The sequence below is a fragment of the Pinus tabuliformis genome, chromosome 7 (genome assembly GCF_031772625.1).
Source record: "Pinus tabuliformis cultivar Carrire ecotype Pingquan chromosome 7, CPIR1, whole genome shotgun sequence".
NCBI classification, from domain to species: domain Eukaryota; kingdom Viridiplantae; phylum Streptophyta; class Pinopsida; order Pinales; family Pinaceae; genus Pinus; species Pinus tabuliformis.
In genome coordinates this window covers 1,708,888,927-1,708,909,261 of record NC_142293.1, presented here as the reverse complement: position 1 = coordinate 1,708,909,261, position 20,335 = coordinate 1,708,888,927, and the positions used below count along the sequence as shown (strand labels likewise).

Genomic DNA, 20,335 nt, shown 5'->3' with positions numbered 1-20,335 from the left:
TCGTTGCTTAACTCATGAAGAGGCAGAAAGGGTTTTGAATGACTGTCATTCTAGAGCATGTGGCAGTCATATTTCTGGGTACGCCACAGCTCAGAAGGTGTTGCGTGCTGGCTATTTTTGGCCGTCCTTGTTTAAGGATTGCATCATTGCGGTCCGAAAATGCCACAACTATCAAGTGTTTGATCGCAAGATGTGCGCACCACCTGCTCCTCTCCACCCTATAATTGCCGTTGGTCCTTTTGCTAAATGGGGTATCGATTTTATTACTTGTAACCCTCACTCGACCGGGGGGCATGCGTATATCATCCTTGCGGTTGATTATTTTACTAAATGGGCCGAGGCGATGCCTACATTCGAGGCAAGCGGCAAAACAGCAGCGATTTTCATATTCAATCATATTATTGCTAGATTTGGTGTCCCACAAGCGATCATCACTGACCATGGGCGCCATTTTCGAAACATTATGATGACAGAACTTACAAGCCAGCTTGGTTTACGCCATGATAGTTCTACACCTTATTATCCTCAAGCAAACGGTTTGGTTGAATCTATCAACAAAGTTCTAGTTATCATGATCTGACGAATCATTGGTATTCATCGGTCGAATTGGCACAACATGTTATTTTCAGCGCTTTGGGCATATCGAACCTCAGTAAAAACATCAACAGGGTTCACTCCTTTCCAACTAGTTTATGGTTTGGAAGCAGTGTTGCCCATTGAATGCGAAATCCCATCACTTCAAATGGCTATCGAATTACTTCCAGCTACTTCCGAAGAGGAGAAGCGTCTGTTATACTTAGCTAAATTAGATGAGACTTGACGTGATGCTGCTTTGGCAATCGAGACTCACGCAAAAAGGATGAAAGCTCAGTATGATCGTAACGTAACCCCTCGTAATTTTTCAGAAGGAGACCTAGTGCTATTATATGATCAAGCTAACGATAAATTAGGTGCTGGAAAATTCGTTCCCATGTGACATGGGCCCTACATTGTCAAGCGAAAGCTGGCAAAAGGGGCCTATGAGCTGGTGGATTTTGATGGGGACTCTTTGGGTAAGCCCAGAAATGGACTTTACCTAAAGAGGTATTATGCTTAAATGGTGGGTATGGAGATTTAGTTAGTTAGGTTAATTTTTCTTTCTAGCTGGTATGTTTGCTTAGTTTAGACTGTGTGCTTAGTTTAAAGAGTGTGTTTTTGTCGTTATTCTGGCTTATCTTGGTTTTACTCTTGATATTGCAGATGTCGACGCCTCTCCAAACGTACATTGGATTTGATGATGGTGCTTGTCATAGTACATGGAATATCTCTTCCGCAGCTTGGGTTATCTATTCGCCCTCTGACAAGTTAGTTTCTATGCATGGGGTGAGCCTCGGTCAAACAACAAACAACATTGCAGAATACAGTGCAGTGATTGAATTATTATCTGAATCTATTTCATTTGGGATTCGAAGTTTGATAGTGAGGTTAGATTCTGAACTCGTTGTATTACAGCTTAATAGAGTCTATGCCATTAGAAATCCAGTGTTATTAAGATTGTTTTTAAGGGTGCGTCTCTTGGAACGTGAATTTGATTACATTGAATATCAGCATATTCCAAGGTCTTTAAATACATTAGCAGATGCAATGGCGTCTCGAATGTTAAATAGACATTTGTAACAATCATAAATGTAAATTTATAAACATTACATTTCATCACACATGTTTAACAAAATAAGCCGGTAATAATGATATATATAGATAGGAGTGTAACCCCAAACCCCAATTTTAACCAACCAAATTTTGTTTAATGAATTCTAATCATTGTTTTTTGGTGTGTAGGTAACTCACCATGCTAGATTGGCGTGAAAGAGAACACGAATACATTGATTTGGCCGCAATAGGTCATCAACCTTCTATTGATGCGTTAAAGGCATGCAGCCTCTACAAGTACTGGGCCATACCTGGCATGAGGGCCCAGGTGCCATTCTTAGAGTGGCTGGTTGAAAGGTGGAATATTCAGGATCAATGTTTTTACATTGGAGAAAACCAGCTCAAGATAGAGTCCTCCGACATATACTTTCTCACTGGCTTGCCTAACAGGGGCGAGCAACTCTCTCTATTCGGGACTAGGCCGGGTGGCCAATCCATATGCAAACCATTCATATGCAAAATACTTGTCATCCATTTGACCATCCCTGAGTCAGTCCTTACAGCAACATTTCTTCAACTTGAACAATGATTTCGTGTTGTGGGCTTGCCTGCAACGAGTTGCTTTCTATCGACATCAGCATATTATCTAGAAAGATGACTTAGAAATCGTCAGTACCTTGAAGTCTGCATGCATCAATGGCAGGTTTCTCGCCTTTGACGACAGTTTACATCATTTACTTTCGATCGAAGGATTCTGTGACATGTTCGACATCAACCCATTCATTCACATTTCATGGATTGCACTGGGTACTTTGAGAACCATTGACATCACTGGTGGTCTCTCTCACACTTGTTAACGGTTTACATCATTGACTGGTAATCAAGTGGTTTCTACCATGCTCGACATCAACTCATTTATTCGCATGGATAGAATCGTACCAATTCGGGAAGTAGAAATGAAGACCCTGGATCTAGTTTCCATCATCCAGGCTGCGAGGAGTTTTGTATTCATTATACAGTAGACTAATTATAAATAGATGGTTGCGTCCATACTGTGTCTACAAAAGTCTATGATTGTGATGTACTGCAAAATCATTCTTGTATCAGAGCAGTAGTTAGATTATTAGTTAAAGTTTTCAATCTGAGTATGGGAATGCCTACCTCAGCGATGATATCATCTTATATATGTATTTTGTGTTGAATATTTGCAGGTTCTGACCGGGTCCTCCGCAAGATACTCCTTGAAATGATAAAGTACTTCACCCTTCCTAGATCATAAAAACCCTAATCTACTACAGGCTTCGCACTTTAGGGGGCAATCTGTTACACTAAAAAATGTCACCATGACTATTTGCAGTTAGTATGGCTCCATCCACTGTCATACTATCCTCCTTGGCAAATCTCATGCCTCTACTCTCCATGTCAAACTTCAAGAAAGAGAGAAAAGTCATTTAAAGTCAAATTATCTCTGGTACGCAGTTTCTCTTAGCCTTACCTGCGGGTACGCAACCCAAGTTCACAATACCTGCATACTTGTACACTCTGTATATAAAGGGGTGGGTGCGTACTCCTGTAAAGGTCAAAAGGCGCAAGTTTCACTCCAAAAAAGTTACTTGTGGTCATTTCTAGAGTCTTCTAGAAGCATGTTTGACGTGTATGAAGCACCTCCAGATGGTTCATGTATCCCTACCAAAGAGGAACTTATCCCATCAATAGGGGAGCTATCCCATCCAAAGAGGGGATTATCCCATTGATGGTGGACCTGAATAACTTCCTCTAGAGCACTATAAATACAGGCATTGGGCCAAAGGGAGGGGAGGTTGAAAGCTGAACATTCCTAAGGGTAGATGCAGCTGGAATTAGGATTTCCTTGTAGAAGCTTGTGAGGAGAGATTACCATCTTTACTTGTTTCCATTGGGAGGTGGGTGAGCTGATCAAAGTAAGGGAGAACTATTGTGGACCCTGGGAGGAGCTTGCACAACACCAAGGCTCAGGTTGTAATGGTTCTTTTTGTTACCTTTTAATACAAATTAGTCCATTCTTCTCAACAATTTGTTATTTATGAGTTGTTTCATATACTCCTTGGTCTATATGTTAAATATGTTTTATTTTATGTGATATTCAGGTGCTATTTAATCGTTTGATTGTTGGTGAATGCAGGTTTCAAAGTGAAGGAGGAGCTCATCCGGATCAATGGAGCTGGACTACTACAACAGCGTTGGATTTCAGGTAGGATCTAAACACTTGATTTCACATATTGTAAAAGCATATTTAGAGAAGGATTGCTCTTATTTGTCTTGTTTGTCATTAGAAAGTCTTAGGCTTCTAGGAAGGTCGGTTGTGTCCGCACTAACGACTCTTTCCACGTGACAAAATGCGCCTTTTGACCTTTACAGGAGTACGCGCCCACCCCTTTACATACAGAGCGTACAAGTACGAAGGTATTGTGAACTTGGGTTGTGTACCCACAGGTAAGGCTAAGAGAAACTGCGTAAGTTTCACTCCAAAAAAGTTACTTGTGGTCATTTCTAGAGTCTTCTAGAAGCATGTTTGACGTGTATGAAGCGCCTCCAGATGGTTCATGTATCCCTACCAAAGAGGAACTTATCCCATCAATAGGGGAGCTATCCCATCCAAAGAGGGGATTATCCCATTGATGGTGGACCTGAATAACTTCCTCTAGAGCACTATAAATACAGGCATTGGGCCAAAGGGAGGGGAGGTTGAAAGCTGAACATTCCTAAGGGTAGATGCTGCTGGAATTAGGACTTCCTTGTAGAAGCTTGTGAGGAGAGATTACCATCTTTACTTGTTTCCATTGGGGGGTGGGTGAGCTGATCAGAGTAAGGGAGAACTCTTGTGGACCCTGGGAGGAGCTTGCACAACACCAAGGCTCAGGTTGTAATGGTTCCTTTTGTTACCTTTTAATACAAATTAGTCCATTCTTCTCAACAATTTGTTATTTATGAGTTGTTTCATATACTCCTTGGTCTATATGTTAAATATGTTTTATTTTATGTGATATTCAGGTGCTATTTAATCGTTTGGTTGTTGGTGAATGCAGGTTTTGAAGTGAAGGAGGAGCTCATCCGGATCAACGGAGCTGGACTACTACAACAGCGTTGGATTTCAGGTAGGATCTAAACACTTGATTTCACATATTGTAAAAGCATATTTAGAGAAGGATTGCTCTTGTTTGTCTTGTTTGTCATTAGAAAGTCTTAGGCTTCTAGGAAGGTCGGTTGTGTCCGCACTAACGACTCTTTCCGCGTGACAAAATGGCGACCATACTGGGGAGGATGTTGTGAAATACCTGATGGCTGCCCGTTTTGCACCCCTTGTTCTACCCCAAGTTCTAGATGATATGCCAACGGATTATCAAAGTAAAATCTCATTTTTTGATGGCACTCCTAATAGCATCATTGCTCAGCAAAATGTAGACAAAATGGCAGACTTCTATGAACTTCATGAGATTGATGCAGAGAACGTGGCAATGAGGCTCTTTGTACAGACATTTGCAGGTGATGTGAGGAAATGGTTCAGAGGTTTGCCGGCAGCAAGTATCACTACCTTGGTTGAACTACAAAGACAATTTTTGAACCGGTGGGAAGTGAAAAAGAATCCCCTTCAAATTCTGGCCGAATATGAACAAATCAAATGAAACACTGGTGAGTCGGTCCAAGACTATTGTGTTAGATTTAATGCAGTCTATAACGAAATTCCAGATCATCTAAAGCCACCTGTGGGACTAGCAATGATGAAGTTTCCAGATGGTTTTGATGCTGACATGGCGTACCAATTAAGAGAGAGAGAACCGGCCACAATGGAAGACATGCAGAAAATTGCGGTCAGTGTTGAAGCAAATCTGCTGTCCAAAAGAGCTAGAGTGAAAGTAGAGAAGAAAACCACTGTGAAAGAAGAATCTTCTTTAATGGATCAACTTCTCAAAAAGGTAGAGCAGATGCTTGAAAGGGTAAAACTTGACAAGCCAGAGCCACAAGTTAGGAATCCTAACTTTCGTGGCCAGCAGCAGCCACAATATAGAATAAGATAGAGAGATCAGCAAACTCAAGAGCAGACAGCACAACAGCCGGTACAAACACCTTTGCAGCAGAATTTTGTGCATGGAGCGGAGTCAGATGAGGACGGGAATGTAATAGGTGAAGAAAACCACCTCTTTACTCCATATGAGCTGCCTACTTACATTACCGAAGAGGAAGAATGTGCAGTGAATTCAACTGCACACCAAGACACTGATTTTATTCTAGCTAGCGACACTGTGTTGGAAGAAGAATAAGAAGAATATCAAAGGGGATATATGAATGCTTTGTCCGCACAACAACAGCGATATTCACTTAGAAACAGAGATGTGCCGGCCAAACCAATTCAGAAAAAGAAGGAGGTTGAAACAACAAAAAATGATTCATCAGCTACACAAAGAAAAGGAAAGGAGGCGGTTGGTCCGGAGAGCAGCAAATCAAAATCAGTAGAACAATCACAACAACAAGCCACATCAAAAGAAAAGGAAAGGAAAGAGATCCCAGTCAAAGAGGTAGAAAAGACTCCCACTTTTAGCTTAGAGAATGAGATTTCTAAGTTAAAGGTATCCATCCCCTTGACTAAAATAATGAAGAACAGCAGTTATAGAGGACAAATTTCTAAAATGTTGAATTTGGACCCAATGTCCAACATGGTAAATGTAGAAGATGATCAGCCTGAAATGATTTTTGGACCAGCATCGAATTGTGAGTCTCCTAATAGCGATGTGCCACCCTTCTATATCAGTTTACGATTGATTTTGTGTTACACAATGCCATGTTCGATTCCGGAGCTTCTCACAATCTCATGCCCAAGGCTATCATGGATAAGCTTGGTCTAGACATCACCCGACAATATCATGATCTCTATTCATTCGATTCCAGCAGAGTAAGATGTATAGGACTCATCAAAGACTTAGTTGTGAGTTTGGATCAGCTTCCTATGAAAAATGTTTTGATGAATATGGTGGTAGCAGATATTCCTCCAAGGTTTGGCATGCTTCTTTCCAGGTCTTGGGTAGTGAAATTGAAAGGGACACTATAGCTGGATTTCTCCTATGCAACAATCCCGATGTTTGGACAAATGAGGAAGTTATATTGGGAACAGAAAATGAAATATATGATCACAAGCAAGGAGAAACCTATAAATCATCCTATTAACTATGTACATATAGATTTAGAGTCTTTTGTTTTGTTTTCAGATAGTCTAAATGATATAGATAGTCAGATAGTAGAAGCAGATGACATTCTGGAAATAACAGAAAATTGCAGAGAAATTTTGAAGAAAGAAAGACAAGAGAAGCAGGAAAATATTGGGCAATCAGCGGAAAGTAATGGACAGCAAGTAGACAAGGCACGGAAAACAGATTTCCAGCACTTACAAGAGGAGGAAGAAGGCTTGTGGACCATGGATTTCGATGGAGCAGTAGGAAATGATGGCGCTGGAATTGGAATTTGGGTACGCAGTCCTTTCTCTGCCCCAAACAAAGTGCCTACCAGCGTGAGGGTTTGCTCTTACAAGCTGGCCTTTGAGTGTTCAAACAACGAAGCCGAGTATGAAGCTCTGATTGCTGGCCTGAAGATTCTTAGAAAGTTGAATGCAAAAAGGATTTCGGTATATGGCGACTCCAAGTTGGTAATAAAACAGGTCAGAGGTGAGTATCAAGCAAAACATCCTAGGATGTGGGCCTATCATAATGCAGTTTTAGACATCTTGAAGTTATTTTCAGAATACACCTTGACATGTGTGCCTCATATACAAAATAGTATTGCTGATGCTCTTGCCAAGGCAGCAAGCAGTTTGAAGATCCCCATGAACTCCAGCAATAAATTTGAAATCCATGTCAAGCATCGTCCAACCATTCCAGACAATCAGCGATATTGGCAAGTGTTTCAAGATGATGAGGAGATTAAGGATTTTCTACTAAACAAAGGCAAGTTCAAAGAAACCTCAATTGATGTAGAAAACGATGAGGGCAAAGGGAATGGTAGATCAATGAAATGGACATATTGCAGCTGAAGAATAACATCATTCCTAAAGGCTTGATACCTCTAGAGGAACTTTTTGATCAGGATGATGTAGCCTGCAAGCCGACATTGCAGCCAACAGAGAAGGGTGTAGAAGAAGTCAACATCGGTACAGCTGCCAATCCAAAGTTGGTAAAATTGTCCAAAGCATTACCGCCAAAGATCAAGGACAAATACATCAGTTTGATGGCTTCATTTGCAGATGTGTTTGCTTGGGACTATTCTAATTTAAAGACCTATGATACAAATATTATTCAGCACACAATACCCATCAAGCCCAATCAAAAACCATTTAGACAGAAGCTGAGAAGGATAAATCCAAAGTTGCTGCCATCTATCAAAAAGGAGGTAAACAGGTTGTACAAGTCAGGTATCATTGTGCCCATCAGATTTTCAGATTGGATATCTAACTTAGTGCCTGTACGCAAGAAGACCGGTGAGATCCACCTATGCATTGATTTCAGAAATCTAAATAAAGTCTCATTGAAGGACAACTATCCACTGCCCAAGATGGACCATATACTTCAGCGAGTAGTGGGGGCATCTCGTATGTCACTGCTTGATGGTTATTCCAGATATAACCAAATTTCTGTCCATGAAGATGATAGAGACAAGACAGCATTCACCACTCCATGGGGAACCTTTCACTACACCAAAATGCCCTTTGGTTTAAAGAATGCAGTGCCACATTTCAACGAGCAATGGACTTGGATTTTGCAAATGAGAAGGATGTGTTTTTGGTGGTGTACCTGGATGATTTTACAGTATTTTCCAAATCTGATGAAGAGCACATGCATCACCTAAAAATTGTCTTTCAAAAGTACAGGAAATATGGTCTATCACTGAATCCTAAGAAGAGCTTGTTCGCCATGGAGGAAGGAAAATTACTTGGGCACATAATTTCAAAGGATGGCATTCGTATAGACCTAGCACGTGTGCAAGCAATGCAGCAAATCGATCTGCCTAGGAACAAAAAAGAGATTCAATCATTCAATGGTAAGATGAATTTTCTGCGTCGCTTTGTACCTAATCTTGCAGAACACTTAAGAGAAATGACCAACATGCTTAAGAAGGACAGCCAGGTGAAATGGACAGAAGAGGCTGTAAAATCTTTCAACTTGGTCAAATTGGCCCTTTCTTCAGCTCCAGTTCTAGTCAGCCCGGACTACACTCAGGATTTCATATTGTTTTCATTTGCTTCTGAGCACACTATGGCAGCGGTATTATTGCAGAAGAGAGATGATCATGAAAGACCCATTGCATTCTTCAGTAGGGCTATAAGGGATGCAGCTTTAAAGTACAACATCATTGAGAAGCAAGCCCTGGCATTGGTGAAGGCATTGAAGGATTTCCGGGTATATATCCTACATTCTCACATTCTAGCCTATGTTCCTAATACTGCTGTAAAGGATGTTTTAGTGCAGACCGATCCGGAAGGGAGAAGAGGCAAATGGATTGCAGCCTTGCTGGAATATGATGTGGAAATAAAGCCCACAAAGCTGGTCAAAGGACAGGGGTTGGTGAAGCTAATGGCCGAATCAAACTTGCATGCCTTGGACATAAATCTGATCGCTGCCATGTCCGATGAGAATGAGGAAATATCATCCATTCAGGTATCTGAAATGTTTGCTTTGTCCCCATGGTATTCAGATATAATATATGTGCTGAAAAATCTGTCACCACTGCCCGGCATGACTAGAAACAAAGCGAGAACACTCAAATTGAAGGCTGCCAAGTTTTGTATTTTGAATTCTGCACTGTATTGGAAAGATCCCGGTGGAATTTTGTTAAATTGTTTGGTGGAAGAGGAGGCAAAGAAAGTCATGGAGGATTTCCACGGAGGAGAGTGTGGTGGTCATCTTTTTTGGAAGTCAACAGCGAACAAAATTTTGAGAGCAGGGTACTACTGGCCTACTTTGTTTGCTGATGTGTATAAGATGGTCAAGCGCTGTCATAAATGTCAGATTTTCGAAGGAAAATAGAAATTACAGCCTTTGCCACTTAAGCCTATTGAGGTGAGCGCTCCCTTCCAGCAGTGGGGGTTGGATTTCATTGGGGAAATTCATCCCGCCTCTTCCGGACAGCATAGATGGATCCTTACAGCGACAGACTATTTCACAAAATGGATTGAGGCAGCTCCTACCAGACAAGCTATAGACATGGTAATCATTTCATTTCTCGAAAATAACATCTTGTCTCGCTTTGGTTGTCCAAACAAATTAATCATCGATAATGCAGCAGCCTTCAAATCGCAAAGGATGGTAGAATTTTTTCATAAATATCACATAATTTTGGGTCATTCAACTGCCTATCATCCGCAAGGCAATGGATTGGCAGAATCTTCGAATAAATCATTGGTCAACATCATCAAGAAGCTGCTGGAAATAAATAAAAAGAGCTGGAATAAGAGGTTGGTCCATGCGCTTTGGGCAGATCGGATCAGTCAGAAAAAGTCCATTGGTATGTCACCGTTTGAGCTTGTTTATGGAGTTGACACAGTATTCCCCGCCTCTCTTGCTGCCCCGGTGGTCAAACTTCTTCAGGAGGCCGGCAGTGAAGAAGATCCCATGCAGAGAAGGTTGAATCAAATGATCCACTTGTAGCAAACAAGAGAAGAAGTTTTCAAGAACACATCCAAATTGCAGGAGAAAATAAAGAAAATCTATGACAGAAAAGAAAAAGCAGATAAATTTCAGTTGGATGATGTGGTGCTGAAGTGGGATGCAAGGAATGAAGAGAAAGGCAAGCACGGAAAGTTCGAAAATCTTTGGAAAGGTCCTTTCAAGATTGCAGCATATAGGGGTCAGAATGCCTTTCTTCTGAAGGAAATGAACGGGGAAGATTGTCCTGGAGGGCCAATCAATGGTCAGCTACTCAAGTGGTACCACTGCTGATTTAGTAACACTGCTTCCACTGTCATTGTAAATACCATTTTTATTTCAGTTTGGTTTCAGTCTGTAAAGTTAGTTTTTGAGTTATTTCAATGTCAAGTTTGAGTCAATTTCTTGGTCATTTCAGTTTCATAAATAAGTCAGAGTCCTGTGCTGTTTATTGAAATGATGACTCCATAGCCCAATGGACAAAAGGCACTATCTAGCTCCTCCAGAGATCTGTTGCTCTTGGCACCTCCAAGGAGCTACCATCCCCCATTAGAGCCAATGTTAGATTCGGTCTGGTCAGCCCTCCGTCAGAGATCAAAACTCTTTGTGCATTTTAATTTTAGGTATCCCGCTCCATTCACTCAGCTGCATTTCGTTAGGGGCATGCCATGATATGACAGAGAAAGTCATGCTAATCATTTCCCCTCATGTCTGGCTCCTGCTGGCTCAGGTCTTTTGCCAATAATCACCAAAGTCCATGACAGTCAAGGTTTGGTCCTTTACATGGAAAAAGTCATTTTCTATGTTTGGGTCTAGGAATTCATCAATTTGGTCTTTGAAACATGTCCAGTAAAGCCATGCAGGCCAGAGGGGGGCCCTTACACAGCTATGGTTTAGAGAGCTTCATTGTCACGTGGATAGAATTCGACTCTTCTTCAAAACTCTGTTTTGAAGAAAAGTCAAACAAGGTCATTTATGACAAAATCTTCCAAAAAATCGCCAGTTGACTTTCAGATGCAGTCATGGTTTTCGTGGCCAAATGCGCTGTCATACAATCCCTGCAAAGATGTGCTGAAAATTTCATCATTTGAGCCAAAATGTCAAAGGGAAAGTGAAAATCAGTGTGTTTTAAAGTCAGTGAAAAAGTGCAAAACACAACATTAGAAAAATGGGTTTTCAAAGAAGCAAAAATTAAACCCATCTCTTCCAAGGCTATATATACATGTTTTTACCCAAATCAAAGGCATTGTGCTATTACAAGACTTGGAGAAGACATTGCAAAGGTGTGAGTGGGAGATTGGAGTGTTTGAGCGAGTGGGAGCAGGTTTTAGAGGGCACGACGCACATACCCAGGAGCACGGCACACTCACCGGGCGCGGCGCACACGCAACCAGCCCGCAGTTGAAGGTTTACACAGGCACGGCGCATACCCAGTGCGCGGCACACTGGGATTTGCGCGTGACGCACACAGACCAGGGGCCGAAAAACGTTTCCAAAGCACTCCAAATTTTGGTGGATGCTATGAAATCAAGAGGTGGGCCTTATGACATCATTGGTTCATCAAATTTTATCAATGATATGGTGTTTATAGAGATGTTTGAATGTCACCCAAATGCATAAGGTCAACCATAAGAAATCACCAAGAAAATGATGGCTAGGGTTGTTAAAATGTGTTGTTAGTGCCAAGGTTTCACTCCACTCACCTTTTTCCCCTCACCTATCATTTTTCCCATCTCCCCTTGATCATGTTTCCTAAAACCCCACCCTAAATCACTACCAAACACTCTCCCTATTCCTCCACTATTTGGTCAACTCAAAATCACCATAAGACGAGCTCATTGTGCAAGCAAGGTTGTGGAAGAAAGGTGCATGGTCGAAGAGTTGAAGAGTCAAATGATTAGGAGCAATTTAGGGTGATTTCAGAGCACTCGGCGCACACACGAAGGAGCGCGGCGCATTCATTGGGTGTGGCGCACTCAGAGACCGTTCACTGTGTAAATCCGCCACTGGCGCGGCGCACTCAAAGCGCGCGGCACACTAGGCATTGCGCACGGAACACAGGGATATAAAGCCCAGAAACCAATGAATTTGCCTAAAAATTTTTGGATGCTCATCAAATTTGAAAGTTAGGAAACCTACCTCCACTCTTTCATCAAACTTGAAAGGAATAGCACGGTTTTAGGAGTATAAATCAAATGAAAAAAAAATTATAAAGCAAACAAAAGAAGACAGAAAGAAATCACGATCCTAGGGTTTATGCTACAGTGACAGTGCTGCCAAGGTGTTTCAAACCCTACCCCATCAACACTATACCCAAACTACTCCAAAATCCCTGACAAATCTCTCCCTTTAACCCTTATTCCCATTGCATCATTCCCCTCCGAATACTCCCTGTTTTATTGTCCCCTTGGTGGCAGATTTTCAGAGAAACTACCAGCTTCATTGGAATCAAAGGGCAGCATAAAACTCAGGGTACAAACAACAGTAATGGCATCCAAAGTTTCATCAGAATATGAGGAGGAGACCCATAGTGACACAGCTTCGAGAGAAAGGGCCCACAGGAGACATCACCGGAGTGGCAGACATCTTAGAGATGATCCAAACACCCTCACCGAGTTGCAGTCATGCCCTCTTGCGATGTCTTGTTTCCAGCACTTAGCATGTTTTGAATTTTGTCAGAGGGTGGCAAATATCAGAGTTCATCATGAGTTGGCCCATCTTTTTGCACTTCACCTACATGGAGGACAGTCTATCTTGGCTGGGGTCACTTTCACATTGACACCTGAAACCATATCAGTGGCAACAGGCATACCAAACATTGGAGAGTAGTGGCACAAGAAGAAGAAGGTAGAGAGGCATCATTATGAGCCTTACATCAAACACAACTATTTGAGCCACCTCACAAGAGTTTTTCCATTCAGATTTTTGAAAGATGAGTATACCCTGCTCATGAAATTGATCATGAAGTACTTCAGTTGTGAGGGGAGGTTTTCTCGCCTTTATGCCTATCACATCAGGTTGCTCATGCACTTTACCAGGGTGTGGATGATGAACCTCCCATTTTTCATCTGCGGGAACATAGAGAGGATGAGAAATTTCATGCAGCACAAGACCCCTCGACAACAACTCAACAGTGTGTATCACTTTGCCCTTATTCGGATTTTGGTGGACCATCAGTTGGGATTGCAGGGTATTGCTTGGGAGGACTTCATCTCCTGTGACTTCTTCAGTGCTCCACAGGTGGTTTCAGAGGTAGAGCATGAGATAGGGGGCCCATCTCATCAGTATGAGCGACATGAGACTACTACTATGCCAGTATACATCACCTATCAGAGAGGCAGTAGACCCTTATTTGCAGCAGCAAAGCGAGTGTTATCTCCACCCGGGGTGGAAGGGGCCTCGCTTCCGACATCAGCATCACAGGAGCAGGGTAAGGGTAAGGAGCCAGTGCAGGAGGAAGGGCCATCAGGTGAGCGAGAGACCAAGTTTGTTCTCCTCCAGGATGATGAGACAGATGCAGAACCAACAAATGCGGAGCTTACAGAGATCATCCAAGAGCAACAGTCAGTGATTGAGTCCTTATCCCTTGACTTGGAGAGGGCCAAATGGAACATGAAGTACCTGGAGCAGAGAAACAAACAGCTTGAGGACCAACAGACGATCATGGAGCTGCAAAACATTCGTGAGCATCGCCAAGCTGCTCAAAGAAGAAGGGTTGCGCTCACATCTTTGGAGCAAGCAATCAATGAGGATCGGGAGGCCAACCTTGAGAGGGTCAACATGCATTTGGAGAGGCTGCTGGACAAAGCCGACCAGGACCTTGCTCTACTGAGACATATGGCTTTCCGTTACAGGGTGCGAAACATGAGTGCACAGGCCCGGATAAGGAACTTGAAGGCAAAATTGAGGAAAGCAACAAGAAGAGCAAAAAGGGCAAAAGAGCAAGATCAGCTTCGAATCTTGGCTGAGGCTTCCTTGGCCCATCATAACACCCCATAGAGATCCTCCAGCCCAAATTTCAAAAAAATTGGGGAAATTTTGGTCACTTGGTAATTTTTTGGGTAAAAAATAGGGATTTTCTCCCTGTGCGCCGCGCCATTGGCGCGACGCTAAAATTCTAGAGCTCCAAATGAGGAATGGCTTGCAGATTTGGATTTAGCATGGAAAATTACGACTACTGGTGTCCGAGCAAGAGATTTGGGCAAGATCTGGGTCTCCTAAAGGTCAAAAAAACACCCAAAAATGGCCTCTCTGCCACTTTTTTGACACACAGAAAGCAATCTTGGGAGAATGGATATTTGGAGGGCAAATGAGCACCAAATTTGAAAATTCCAGTTGGGTTAGGAAGTAGACAAGACAGGCTTTCTAGCAAGCCCACTTGGGCACATTTTTGACACCTTCAAGTGCCCCAAAACAGGCCCCAAAGTAGCGCGATGCACAGAAAAAAAAATGGTGCGGTGCACAGAGAAAAAAATTGCCAATTTGCTTCCGTTTCGCGAAATTTCGGTTCACGACTTCTCCAAGTGGGCCTGCTCATCTACACTTCGGTTTTTTGGCACCAAAGGTGGCATTTAAATATTTTTTTCTCCATATTGGCTTCTATCCAAGTGGCGAAGGAAGGAAAACAGTCACCCCAAGCCAAATGTCATGTTTTTAGCACTGCACCTGTAGCTGATGGTTGGCTCTCCATCTCCATTTTGTAATGATTCGAGTAACTCCCCAACCCTTGGGCGTTCTATCTCTTCCTCACACATTCTATATATTGTATGCAAGTTATTTGCAAAGGGTTGGTTGGCTTGTAACTTCTTAGAGATTGTGGGAAAGAAACTTTGTTTCTTCACTGTGTATTTTTGACAGAGAATTAATGAAAGGCAACAGCTCTGTTTCATGAGATTCTTGTGGTTGTGAGTGTAGCAAATGTGTCTCTTATGTTTTCATATGTATTTCGTTATGCTTCATAATTCAATTCATGTTCTTTTCCAGTGAAATTTTCTGAGTGAGATTAGGTAGAATTCAATTTCATTGCTCTGCCTATGAGAAAATTTCATGTTCAGTGTTATTCTTCTATTGAAAAGGATTCATGTCACGATGCCCTTTTCACTTTCTTCAGCAATCTATTCATGCCGCGGTACCTCAAACTAAATTGTTACATTTTCCGCCTACCTTGCCTCATGGAATAATCTGTGCCTTTGTATTAGATTCTCTGTTCTTTGCTGAGCGCCGGTCCCATAACATCCCAAAAGCTCAGTCATTCATGAAAATTGTTCCAGAACCCCTATTCACTTACTAGCCTAAGGTAAATATTGCATTGTAAGTCATCTCAAACCGTTTTCGATTATCTATTCACTGAGCGTGACTCGGAGAGAGCCCTCTCCTACTCTGGTAGGGCTAGATACCATACTGAGCGTGGTTTGTGGTTACCCTAATTTTTGCCTTCCTTCAACCTAAGGTAGATTTAGGTGCTAACACACTATGCATAGTATTCTTCACAAAAATGTGCTCACGGTGTATGAAAATTATGTTTACTGTGTATAAAAGATATGCTCACTGTTTCATACATCAAATCTACATGGAGAGATTTTGAAATTTAATGAAGATACCTGATCTTGGAGTGGTCTTGTGATGACTCTGAGTTAATAAATTTTCCTGTGTTGACACAATGAAAATTCGATTAGGACTCCTGTTGAATCTTTGTCGAGGATTCACTCTTCTCACAAGTGGCAGAATCGTTTTGAATGGAGGCACAATTTGGGCTTAAAGGTGGCAACGTTTTTAAATAGTGACAGAGACCTGGTTTGTAACTAGAATTCCATGTGACACTTCTTAAAACAATCCCGAGTTTACTTAACCACTAAATCCGTTCAAGACTCGGAAAAATCCGGAATCGAGAATCGATCCTTACCTGATTCTCCTATGTAATTCCTGGGGTTTTTTGGAGCGTTTCAATCCACTCAATGAACAGAGGACTCAGTCTTCAACTCAGCATTAAAACCAATGCCTAACCTCCTTATTTCTCCACAACTTCCTTGCTTATTTCTACACTGCTCTTTCTTAGCTTTGGCTTCTCTCTTTTAACATTTTTATCTGCATTTTCTTTTAGTTCTGTCTTCTTTCACAAGGTGTTGAATGCGTGCATTTGTCTGCACAACATTATCATCCTTTCCCTAAGCTTAAATCGAGTCGTGATGGTGAAAGAACTTCGTAATACAGGTCTGAGTTAAAAAAAATTAATACAGAGCTTGCAAATAGCTTTGCTCAGTATTTAAACTTGTTTGACTGTTTAATATGCCAGCGTACCTTCTGACCTGCATATTGTACCTTCCATGATTGCGTCATCCATCTGGCTGCATTCTCTTGGCTCCATGATGTACAGGCCTATCTAATCACTGCTACACCATATAATCTCCATTCATGGTCGCCTTCATTATTCCATATGCCCACCTTTGTTTATGTATTTCCATTTTCATGTTTTGATTTCATTCCTTTGCATATACCTTAGGCATATATCTTAGACATATACCTTATGCTTTTAAAATCATGCATTTTAAAATATTTCTCTCCTTATGTCATACTAAAAAAATTTAAGGGGAAAACATTGAGTCCTTATTTCTTAATCAAAAATGCTTATAAAATATGTAGGGATGGATAGGATTATTGTATGGTAAGGTAATGGATATGTCATGATAGTTTGTAATGGATAGGATTATTATGAGGATAGGATTATTGTATGGTAGGATTATTATGATGAAGTTAATGGAGTAGGATAAATGTGGAATGTAGAATGGTAGTGTAATGGAATGCATATCAAGTTAAACTAGTTTTATCAATTTCTAGAAAAAAATTCAAAAATCAAAGGTTCTAAGAGCATTTTTTTTTACACTTATTGTACTTGTACTTCCATAATAGCTTGATGTCAATACTAACTAATGATGTCCTTTGTTGATTCGTCTTTGACTCATAATGATGGTTCTTCAAAAATATTTTCTGATGGAATGTAAACACTAGTATTTGCTTATTTGTTTTATGTTCTTCAAAAAAAAAATTGATGGAATGTAAACACTAGTATTTTCTTATTTGTTTTATGTTTCCACATCTAATATTGACTCAGGTCCCTTCTGTTGAGTATTGATTGTTCAGGTCCCTTTTGCAATGTTATTTTGAATGTTGTTTCAGGTCCCTTTTGCAATGTTGATATTTCAGGTCCCTTCTGCAATATTATTTTGAATGTTGTTTCAGGTCCCTTCTGCAATGTTGATATCTCAGGTTCCTTCTGCAATACAGTTTCTCCAAACTATTTGCATAGTTTTATTATAAATCTTCCCCCTTGCTTATTTTAAGACTTGTCCTCAAGTCTTGGAATGATGGAGGATGATTTTTGCAAAGTAAACTAATGAAAAAGGTAAAAGAAATTGGGGAATTCATATTGGTCAAACTATTTGGTTTTCCAATATGAATTCGAGTTTGTATTGTGCCATTTTCCTGGATTTTCACAACCAATCTCCTTTATTATTATATATATATATTATCTTCTCGAAGTAAGGAAGGCATATCACTATGTTGTTCCATTATTTTCATATTGTTGTCTGTTGAGACTCTTTTCAGAAAGTCTTCTTTATTGATAGGAATTTTATAGACCTTAAGCCTATGTCCATTGACTGTAAATGAAGTTGCTTCTTCATCAATTGTTTTTATTTTAACTACTCCATTGTCGAAAATTTCTTCTATCTCATATGGCCCAAGCCAATGAGTTGTAAACTTTGCTTTGAAATCCTTGAACTTGGAGTCAAAGAGTAGTGCCCAGTCTCCTTTGTGAAAAGTTTTACTCTTAATAAATTTGTCATGCCATTTAATTCTCTGTTGTTTCACTAGTGATGTGTGTTCTACTGCTTGTTGTCTTATTTCATCTAATTCATTCAACTGCATGACTCTTTGTTGTTGTGCCTCTATCAAATCCATTCCCAATTTTACTGCAAGTTTAAATGTTTGAATTTGAAATTCAATGGGTAACAAAACTTCCTTACCATATACTAACTGATATGGACTGAATCCAGTTGTATTCTTCCATGTAATTTTGTATGCCCACAGTGCATCCTTTAACTTTTCTGACCAATCTTTCTTGTTCATCTGCACTATTTTTGTCATGATATTTTCTAGGACTTTGTTAGTGGACTCTACTTTTCCATTTGCTTGAGGATGATATGGAGTAGACTTTCTGTGTTTAATTTTATATTTTTTCGTAAGATCCCAGACAAGTTTGGAGGTGAACTGTGTTCCCTGATCTATAACAATCTGTCTTGGAACTCCAAATCTAACAAATATTTCCTCAAAAAGGAATGAAACCACTGTATCTTCTATTTCTCTTTCCACTGCCTTTGCTTCTGCCCACTTTGTAACATAATCTATACACACTAGAATGTACTTCTTTCCATTTGAAAGCGATTTAATTGGTCCCACAAAGTCAAGAGCCCATTGTTCAAATGGCTCTATAAGTATTTGTGGTTTTAATGGAATTTCATCTGATATTGTAGGTCTTCCTATTCTTTGGCAGCTGTCACATCTTTTAACATAGGCCTTTGAGTCCTTGAAGATGGCTGGCCAGTAGTATCCAAGTTTGAGTACCTTATATGATGTCCTCTTGTCTGCAAAATGGCCACCACATGGTTCGTCATGACATTCTTTCAAAATATCAAAAATTTCATCTTCTCTAACACATTTTCTTATCAATAGATCAAAACTAGTATAGAAGAGGTCACCATTGACCCAACTATATCTAGAAATTTCTCTAATTATTTTTCTTTTCTGTTTATTGGTGAAATGGGATGGTAATGTTGATTATTCAATAAACCCATCATATTGGCTGATTAGGGAGCGATGCCGACGGAAACCAGGCGAGCGGCGGGCTAGGGTTTGCAGGTAGGAATAGTAGGGAACGCGGGAAGGAGCGAGCAAAGGGGGAAAGAGCAGGGGAAGTTGGAGCGGAGCGAAGGGAAGATCAAGAAACCTCGCGCAAGAACGGAAATTTCTCAAGCAGCGGATGCTGAGCGCAATAATGGAAAACCGACAAGGGAGGGGAGAGATCCCCTCCTATAAGAACATAGTTGTAGGAGAGGCAAGCGGCAGCGGTATCCAGAATGAGGCCAGGGAGAATAATAAAGAAGCACCAGTGATGGGCAAGCTGTGGCAAATGAAGACCGGAGGAAAGTGTTTACCTAGGGCACAGAAGAAACCCAGATACGTCATACCCAACAACAAGCTGGAGGAGTACAACAGTTATATGAAAGATCATGCACTGATCTGCAAGTTCGTAGGATATTGGCCCACGGAAAAAGAACTATACAGGTGGATTTACCAGAGATGGAGACCAAAGGGGCATGTAGAGCTAAAACTGGGAGCAAAAGGGTTTTTTACAGCAATATTTGCGAATCTGGGGGATAAAGAAAGGGTTTTTGAGGAAGGACCATACTTCATGAACAACGCAGGACTGTTCATGAAATACTGGGAGGAAAGATACAATCATGACAATGAAAAGATGCTGGAAGCCCCGATCTGGGTCAGATTGTTTGGATTACCAGTGGAATTTTGGGACCCTGAGATTATGGAAGGGATAGGTAATACGATCGGTGCCTTTGTCAGGGTAGCGGAAGCAACGAAGAAAGGTAAGTATACGTCGTACGCAAGATTGTGTGTTTACATGAATATAGCTGAACCTCTGCCAGAATTCATAGAACTGGAATAGCATGATGAAGTCTAGCAACAGCCATTAGATTATGAGCATATCCCCTTCAGATGCAGAAGATGCCATGAGTATGGTCATCTATACAGACAATGCCCTCTAAATAAGGAAGAAGAATACACTAGGAAAAGAGAAGAACAACAAAGGGAAACAGAGAGAGCCGAGGGGAATGATAAGGGCTTCCAACAGGTTAACAGAAAGAAGAAAGCAGGTAAAGAAGGAATAAGGATGCAGACACAAACAGATTCACTGAGCATTGAAAGTAAAAACAAGTTCAAAATACTCCAGGACAACAGTGAAGAGGGCG

General features: G+C 41.0%; 1 protein-coding gene and 1 pseudogene across 1 annotated transcript; one reads left to right on the top strand and one right to left on the bottom strand.

Moving 5' to 3' along the window:
- Window positions 1-18,419, bottom strand: part of LOC149255166 (delta(12)-acyl-lipid-desaturase-like) — a 44,653-nt pseudogene extending 26,234 nt beyond the window's left edge.
- A 925-nt stretch (window positions 18,420-19,344) lies between these two features.
- On the top strand, window positions 19,345-20,031 carry LOC149255165 (uncharacterized). Its single transcript, XM_089454967.1, has one exon. The coding sequence runs from the start codon at window positions 19,345-19,347 to the stop codon at window positions 20,029-20,031; it is 687 nt and encodes a 228-aa protein (XP_089311093.1).
- The last annotated feature ends 304 nt before the right edge of the window (window positions 20,032-20,335 follow it).

Coding starts and splice junctions, on each gene's coding strand:
- LOC149255165 (XM_089454967.1), top strand. CDS start 19,345: ATGGAAAACCGACAAGGGAGGGGAGAGATCCCCTCCTATAAGAACATA.